This window comes from Thalia democratica, chromosome 9 (genome assembly GCF_965202585.1).
Source record: "Thalia democratica chromosome 9, ktThaDemo2.hap1.1, whole genome shotgun sequence".
Classification (NCBI taxonomy): domain Eukaryota; kingdom Metazoa; phylum Chordata; class Thaliacea; order Salpida; family Salpidae; genus Thalia; species Thalia democratica.
Genome location: NC_139173.1, coordinates 24260438 through 24269589, shown reverse-complemented (window position 1 = coordinate 24269589; position 9152 = coordinate 24260438). Strand labels below are relative to the sequence as shown.

Genomic DNA, 9152 nt, shown 5'->3' with positions numbered 1-9152 from the left:
TAGTTTAAAGGCAAAGTAAAATTTGCACTATATAAAATTTTAATTATCTAAAAATAAAAATGAATAATTCTTAAAAGCAACTACAAATTAAGTCAAAATTTAATATTAAAATCAGAATATGTTTGTACACTAATTATAAATGAAAAAAAAATGTTTCCTTCTTAAAGTTTATATACTTATTTTTCCAAAAACTTTAAAAACTAATGAATGTTACATATATTACAAATTTTTCTAAAGTTTTAAGAAAATAAAAACTGTTTTTTAAGGGAATATCTTAGTAGTTTATACTAAATAAAAGTGTTTAGTTTTTACTAGCTTACTGCATAAATAAGTTTTTTTTTAAAACGAAACTATCTACAAACTAGTTTTTCCTAATGACTTAATCTGATTAGTGAAAAAATTAGTTCACTTACATATTTTTTTTCTTAAATACTTTTATTTTTACTTTTTTTGAACAAAATATGTTTAAACTAACAAAATATAAATAAGCTTTACTCGATTTCTCGAATTTGTTTTGATATAAACAGTTATCTACTGACACAACTAAAGTATTCAAGATATTTTTTATTTATGAGGCTGAAGTTATTTTTTCCTTTAGATAGTTTCACGTTATTTGCTTTCGTTTTAAAGCCACATGCTTTATGTAGAAATGTAGCGACAGCTTTTTTATAAAAGTATTTTGTTCATAGCAACAAAAAAGCTATTTTTTCTTATAGCTAAGACGTCTCAAATAAGCGCTTTTTTGCGTTTAACAAATTTAAAAACATTTTTTAGATTTAATATTTATTTGCAATAAACATGTTGTTTTATTAAACTAATTGCACTATCACAAGCATTTTATATAAATTTATGTTTTAGCTAAGCTTTTTTATTTGTTCTTTGATAAGTAATGTTTTGTTAATGAACTGGAAATCGATGTTTGTATTTAAAGCCATACACTTTTTTAGTAATATAAATTAAGAAAAAAACTTCTTACTTATTTTTTTAATAAGTTATTAAGATTTTATAAGTAATTGTAGTTAAATTTCGTGTAAAAAATTTTATTATTGTTTTACAATTGTTTTACAATCAAAATCTACTTAAAACTTAATAAACTTAAAACTTAAGCAAAGTTGTATAAAAATACAATTAAAAATTTTAAAATTAGGATTTCATAAGGCCAATTAAAATAAACTTTAAAAATTGAAAGTAAAAAATTTTTGTAAAAATTTTGGACCGAAATCAAAATTTATATCTCGTTTTATTACAACATTTTTACTGCAACAGTTTTCAACTTGTAAATTATTCTGTTTAAATGTTTTCGTTCCAAGTTTCGAATGATGCTATTAAACAAACTAAAACTGATAAAAACGAGATTTACTTTAAACTTACGAAGTAAATATTTATTGTAATGAAAAAAAAATTGTTTGTACACAAATACTTTTAGGCATTCTTTAAGGTTTTAGAACAAAAAATGTAACTTTAGTATAAAAGATATTTGGCTTAATAAGTACAATTAAGTTATTTGTTCTTGAAACTCGTTTAAGTTGTATAATGTAGTTTTTGCTACCTTTTGCGATTACATAAGTATTACTTGTTTATACTAATTCAGCAAACTATTTATTGTAAAAAATTATTTCTTTTCTAATATGTAGTCATAAAGATTTATTTAATTCGTTTTAATTTTGGTATAATAAATAAAAGCCTAAATACAATTATGTTTTATAGAAACTTATTACGATGCATTTATTACATATTAAAGTTAACTAAAAAGTTTAAATACTTTTTTAGCAATTAAATTTGATTTAAAATATTAAATTGAAATAAAAAATGAAAAAGTATATAATAAACAAGCTACCTTTTTAAACTTTGTTTTTGGAACTTTCAAAGTCAGTTTCCCAAAGGAATACAGTACATGAGATTAAGAAAACAAATTAACTACTAATCTTTTTGTAGTTCAAATTTAATACATATAATGCATTTGATATTTACTGAAACTGAAGCAAAGGTTATTTTAAAACCTGTTTTGTTGAACTTCTACTTTAAATTACTGAGTTATAAAAATTGAAAAGTTTAGACTTTTATAAGGTTTATTTTTTCAAAAAAAAAAAATCACTACAGACGGATTTAAACAAGCTTGACTTAATAATGGTACACTATTTTTTTTAACAGTAAAAAATCAAAACTTAAATACCTTTTAGTCTTTCATTAGTAATTTTTAATATCTATGTAACAAAAGCTACTATACCACAGTTTTACACAATTGAATTTACTTTATAAAATTTTTAAGCATAGTTATAAATTAAATATATTCATTCATAGCAAGAACTACTTCAGCAAAAACATCATCTTTACTTTGTTCGGAATTGATCTGTAAAACATTTAAAAAAATTAAGATTAAATTTTTTTTTCTTAACAGCTACTTTTCTCAAGACACAAATAGTTTTTTTATTTGTTTAAGCAGTAATATACAGATCAGTAACAATTAAAATTTACTAGTTATTAAATTGTATAAAAGTAATTTGGTTAAATTCTACTTCAACTTTTTTAAAAATAAATTCAAAGAAACTATATGAAAATCTGCATTAGTAAGTAAAACAAGCGAAGTAGTTCTATATGTTATGTATAATTGATAATTTTTCTAATGTGATTTATCACAAGGAAAAATACATAAACAGCGCTTTTAAACTTGGTAAACTCTTAGGTTAGTTATGACTTTAAGTTTAGAATTCACGTACATTAAGTCTAATTAAATTAAGTATATTCTTAAGTCTAATAAAATTTTAAACTTCCATAAATAACGATGGTATTTCAAACTAAATGGTATTTTAAACGGTAAAAGTAAGGCTAAAATTTTTATATTTCTGTAAATTTTACATAACAATTAAAACTTATATCAGGTGATCATTTAATTATCCTTTTATGTTTAAGTAGAATGTAATTAATTTTGTTAACTAGTATAAAACCTATCAAAAGTTTATTTATATTTATTGAAAACAAGCTGTAATTTTTGTAAGAATTATGTTAACTGTTTATATGTGATTAAGCTGCTTTGGTTTTTTTTAACAGTAAAACTAAAAAGTTTGTTCTACTTAAGTTAATAACTTTTCAAATTTAATTTAAACTTTTTAAATAAATATTGAACAGTATCTTCGAACTTAAAAGTTGAATAAAAGTGGTTTAAAATTTATTATCGACATATTATTGTTATTATTTAACTACAATGAAACACTTTATGCGCAGTTAAAATAAATAAAAAGCATACTTTTTTCTTAATAAACTAGTTGAAATTTTTAATAAATATTTTTAGTTGTCTTAAAATACTTTGGTGGGAGTTTTTGACAGCTATAATTGAACATTTTCAACATTGAAAAATATAACAACATGGTAAAACAGGCGTTATTAATAAAAATAAAAAGAAAAACCTGTTTAACTTTATTTATCTTCTTGTAATATTCAATAACTGGTTCGGTTGCCCTAACAAAAGTATCTAGTCGATTTTTGATCGTCTCCTCATTATCATCAGCTCTTCCGCTTGTTTCAGCTCTATGTAGCAGTCTCTTCATCATTGTTTCCTGCGATGCATCTATCCACAGCACAAACGTGCAACTAGCTATCTGTTACGTCATAATATAAAATTATTACATCATAGTAGCGATGCCTTAGAACAAAAGGATTAGACAAAATGAATGCTACGTCAAAATAAGTAGCTAGAAATGTCATGTTGTTTTGTTTTGAAACAGCTTTCATGAGTTGCGTACATATGTAAGATATTTTGTTCAGCTTTTAGATAAAGAATGTTTGATTATCTTAACAGCTTATAATGATAAAAAAACTTTAGTTAATAAAAGGGAGAAGTTAAAAAAAGTTTTACATGTTATTTACACAAAAGCTTTGAGTTTTAATATTTTGAAGTTTCAGTATTTAACTACTTGAAAGAAATATCAATTAAAATAAAAAAAAAAACAAAACAACAAAGTTATATAATAAAAGTTCACTTTTTAATTTTAATTATTTATTTTATTAACCGTATTTTCAAATTTAATTCCTTGTTCTACTTCACGGGGGTACCCATCAATAAGAAATCCCTTGCTAGATCCGCTTGCACTGATCATGTTTGATTTTATCAGTTCAAGTACTTCCTCCTGTAAAAAGTGAACAATTTTTAAGGAAAAGTTTATTTCTATTCAAACGCATAATACACTTTTATACAAAAAGTATGTACTGTAAACACAGGGTAGTCATTTATTCTTAGATAGCATATAGTTGTAGTAAAACAATTTTAAATAGGAAAGTATTGACAGAGTAAATTTTTTAAATTCTGTTAAAACAACCATTTGTGTATACTTTTAACAAACCAGTGGAACGAGCTCTCCTTTTTCCATGATACTTTTCAGCCACTTTCCTTTATCAGATCCTGAAGCAACTTCAGCTCTTAATAAGTCACCAGATGAAAAATGAGTGAATCCATATTTTTCTACTATTTTCTCACATTGAGTTCCTTTTCCGGACCCTGGACCACCTGGTTACAAATAAAATAGTTAAAAAAACTTTTTAGCTATCTAGTTTAAATTGTTTTATAGCTGTAGTATTGGAGAGCTATTGAAAAATTTTTGTTTAATAATTATTTGTTAATTTTTACTTTAGCTTAAAATTATTATGATTTAAGTATTTTTATATTTTAGAGCACAAACTTTGTATAAATTTTACAAAAAAGTCCTTACTATTTTGTAACTCTTTTGAATTAGTTTAACGTTTATTAGTTATTTTTGAGCTAGTGTTTTTTATCAACCTACTAGTTTTTTTAACTCACGTTATCAACTTAAAAATCTTTAAGAATGAGTTTTTCAATACTAGCAACATTTTATTAAAAGTAAGCTTACTAATATTAAAGAGTAAATAACTTAATCTACAACATTGAAAATAAATTTGTCTCAAAATGCTTACTTGAGTATTTATAATAATGCTGATACGTTTTATTTTTGAAAATGAATTCTACAAACAACTTGTTAATTACTACATGGCTATAAGTAGTATTACTATACTGTTATAAAAACTAAGTTAGTTCTAAAAAATGTAATAATTAAAGTACTAAAGTATTAAAATAAGTTTTATTTTTGGTTTTTATATAAAAGTTTTTTAAGTAGACGATAAAAAATAAAGTGAAAACTTTTGAAGAAAAAGTTAATCAACATTTTACATTGTGTTTTAACATATTTGTAACTAATTTTGATTTAAATCAATATGTTTTTTACTATTTTATTACCTATGTTTTTAAGAGGTAAGTAATTAAAGTTGTAAAACTTTACTAAATATAGACCCAAAATGAAAGTTAATTGTAATTTTAACAGTTTATAAAGTCATTAATCTGACCAGTTATAAGAAATATTAATCTAGCTGTCATTTTAATTAGGTTCTTATTATTTTTCTAGAGTTTCTTTTCTTATAATAATTTTACTGTATAAAAAAATAACTTTAATAAGTATGTGTAAATTTAATATCTTATGTGTTTTTTGCTGAAAATGCAGTACAATTAGCCATAGTATCTCAATAAATTCTAAACACAATAAAAGTTTGGATAATTTTTTTCTAGAAAAATAATTCTTCAAATTTTATTAATTAACTTACTTAAGATTTTAAATTAGAAACAAAAATTTATGATTCATAGTTAAAAATGCACAATACTTGTTTAAATATCAAGTTTACACCTAAAATATATTTTAAAGTTAAAACAGCTTACCCACTACGAACACAATCGGTTTTCCTTTTAATTCATCTGTTGAAAAAGTTATATATTGGCTGTTATTTTGTTATTTTAGTTTGAGTTTTTGTCGTTCTTAATGATCGTGTTTAACGACAAACAGTATTTAAAAAAAATTGTGTTGGTGTTGTAAAAGTTAATTGTTTTATAATCTTTCTGTTTCGACAAAAAGCAATTTAAAAAATATGACAAAAAGCAGTTTATTGTAATTTCTAAAAACTGATTATTAAATAAAACTTAGTTAAACCTGTCATTATGGTAATCGGCAAAAACAGAATGTGTAAACTGGTTAAAAATGTTTTCCACCAAAGATTTTCTTTATATATAATTAACAAAATACAGTTGACATAAAGCTATACTTTTTAAATTGTCTCTGAAATATTAAGTAGGTTTGTTTTAGTTTTTGTTAAAATTTAGCAAACATAACTGTAATACTATTATAACATCAACATTTATTTGGAATAAACTATTAATTTTCAAACTAGCTAAAGATTTGTTAGAAAGCAATCAAAAGAATAAATCATTATTCAAAATTAAATTTGATTTTTTTTTTAATAATAAAGTTTTAAAACCAAGAGCTAGCAATAAAAAGAAACAACTAACAAGAATAGAACTAATTTAAAAACTTTTAAACAAATATCTCATACAAAAAAAAAGTAGTTAGTTTATTTTGATTATACATAAAATGTTAATAATCGTTTTTATTTTGGTTAGTCATTACGCAAAATATTAAAAATACTTATATGGCAAATAACAATGTAAGATAAGTACGAAGTTTTTTAAACTTTACAGTAATGTCTTTTTTGCTACATTTTTGTTTTATATATTGCCTTCTTTTATAATAAGTTGAAAATCATATTTAAACTTATTTTTAACATCATGTTAAAAATACTAAATACACCGTAGTAAATATCACAACCAACAGCTTATGTTTGTTTTATTTAAATTATTACAACACTACTTCCACCTGAAACATTTTTAATTCGTGATAAAATTTCTATATGTTGTAATATATTATTTTTGTCAAAAATTTAAAACAATTATATTTGAAAAACTTTTAAGCTCAACTTGTTTTTATAAGTTTAAAAAAAAAAAATTGTTTTTCTTCAACACTAAATATTGTTTACAAGCTTGGAATTGCAAAGTTTAGCTATTAAAGTAAACCAAATAAAGGTTAAAAATAACTCTTTGTACGAAACAACTAGTAATAGCGCACATAAGTTCATTAAAAAACAAAAACATAGTGTGTAACAAATATATTTTCAAGTTTTTTGTATCAAATTAATAAAAACTAAAAGTTAGCTCAATGCTAGTCATTCATGATATTTACTTCCTTAAGTTCAAGTATGAATAATTTATTGTTCATACAACAGTATAAACAGGATTTGCTTTCACTAACAATCATGCATAGAATAAATTGAAAAGCCTGCTATATTACTTTAAGTGGTAGTTATCCTTTCTAATCAAAACATTATAATTTCAAAGTGAATTTTATATTCTTAAAGGTATAGTTTTGACGAAACAATATAAACAAATATGAAGTTTCGAATAACTAAATTTAATAGATCTACTTTCATAACGGCTCACTTTTGAAAAAACAACTAAAAGAAAATTCCAGAAAGAACAAAAGATAATTGGCAAGTATTCAAAATAGTTATTCACAAGTAAAACGCATTAGATAGCTCTGAGTTTATATAAAACAATATAAGTAAATTATAGTGTACTTAAAATGTATAGAGTTTATAACCAACAAAATAATCAGCTATCTATTTCTTTTAAATATTGAACAAACACGTTTTGTAAATGTAAAACAGATTTTAAATTAGCACAGACTTAACATAACTAGCTTTATTCTAAAAAACTACTAGTCAAGTCTTTTACGAATGTATATATATTTTTAATATTAAACAAAGTTTTTAGATTAATGCTTGTAAGTTTTCTAACCAGTAAAGCTTAGTTTAAGCAAAGAGCAAATTTTTATTTCATATTTGATAAAACTAACGTAAAAAAAACAGTTTATTGCTTTTTTAAAATTATATTTAGGAACTGCATACATATTTTGTATAAATATTTTTCTAAACTAATGCATCATATGTAATAAAATTTAAATTATAATTGCAGTATTTAGGTAAGTATTCCAAATAAAAACTTAAACACTAAACACATAGTAATTAGAAAATTAATTAGAATACATCGATGACTCAGTTCTTTTTAATATAAAGCTTAACTAGCAGTAGAAACAATTACGTTTGTTATTTCAAAACAATTACATGCTTTTTGTACTTAAGTAACCAGTAAATTTAATTCATAATACAACAACTTTCATGATTCAAAGCTTTTATAAACTACTAGTTTTTGTAAGTCGTACTTAAATGTAAAAGTGTAAATAATTAATTACCACTGTGACAACGAAAACCTTAAAAACTAGTAAGCAGATGTTATTATACCTTTTGATAACAATTTTGAGCGTTGACTTTTTAATCGGTATCAATAAATTAATATATGGATAAAAATGTAAAGAAAAATAATTTGCATAAGAAATTATATTAAAGGAAGTGAAGTATACAGATGCAAATAAATGTAAACAAAAAGAGTATAAAATATATTTCAGTATAAAAAAGGTTAAACAAATAACTTAAATTATTTCAAAGTCATTACTTGAAAAAAATGTGATAAAAATAAAATATAAAGCTTTATTAATAATATAAATCTTATTTGTAAAAAGCATAAATTTTGATTTACAGGTTTTTTGATGCAACTGTTAAAAAAGTTTAAATGAAAAATTAAATTGATATGAACGCTAAAATTATAAAAAATATACGCTGAAAAATAACAAAAACTAGAATTTTTTTTACATTAAACTAAATTTACATTGTTTAAGTCAAAAATAACTCCTTTTTAAGCAATTTAAAGGTAAATAAATATTCCTTCATTTTAATAACATCTTAACTAGCACCTTTAGCACAATAAAATTTAAAATAATTCTGAATAAAAAAATTCTATACTCTAAGCAAAAACAAAAGTAACTTAAAAAACCTAAAAGTTTTATTAAAATTATTACTTCAAAGATATTTTGTAACAAAGCTTTTTTCTTAATCCAAAAGGGATAACAAATAATAATTGTACACTTTGTAAATTTATTTTCTTAATATGCAAGACTGTTTTATTTTAATGTCATTTATAGTGATGTGTTTTACAAACTTAAATTAAAAACTAAAATTTTTATGAGTGCTAAAGTTATAAAAAACAGATAAGTAACAAACTCAGAAAAAAATCATAACTTTTTAAACAAGCAAATGTTAATTTTTAAGTAATAAAACAACTAATTAAAAATTGAATATTGTAAGCTTTTTACAACGTAGAACTATTTTAATAAACCTTAACTTGTAACTTAAACTAAATTAAAAAAAAA

General features: G+C 22.2%; 1 protein-coding gene across 1 annotated transcript; it reads right to left on the bottom strand.

Moving 5' to 3' along the window:
* Positions 1-2051: 2051 nt before the first annotated feature.
* Positions 2052-6115, bottom strand: LOC145844663 (adenylate kinase isoenzyme 1-like). The gene is made up of 6 exons (XM_082952069.1): positions 5988-6115; positions 5720-5755; positions 4338-4501; positions 4008-4124; positions 3405-3596; positions 2052-2350 (listed from the first exon to the last, which is right to left on the bottom strand). The coding sequence occupies exons 1-6, from the start codon at positions 5992-5994 to the stop codon at positions 2282-2284; spliced, it is 585 nt and encodes a 194-aa protein (XP_082808195.1). The 5' UTR covers positions 5995-6115; the 3' UTR covers positions 2052-2281.
* Positions 6116-9152: the final 3037 nt, after the last annotated feature.

Excerpts from the sequence above, each read along its gene's own strand:
- LOC145844663 (XM_082952069.1), bottom strand. Across the intron at positions 4,502-5,719 it reads ACCGATTGTGTTCGTAGTGG|GTGGTCCAGGGTCCGGAAAA; the intron begins GTAAGCTGTTTT and ends ATTTGTAACCAG. Across the intron at positions 2,351-3,404 it reads AGATAAATAAAGTTAAACAG|ATCAATTCCGAACAAAGTAA; the intron begins GTTTTTCTTTTT and ends AATGTTTTACAG.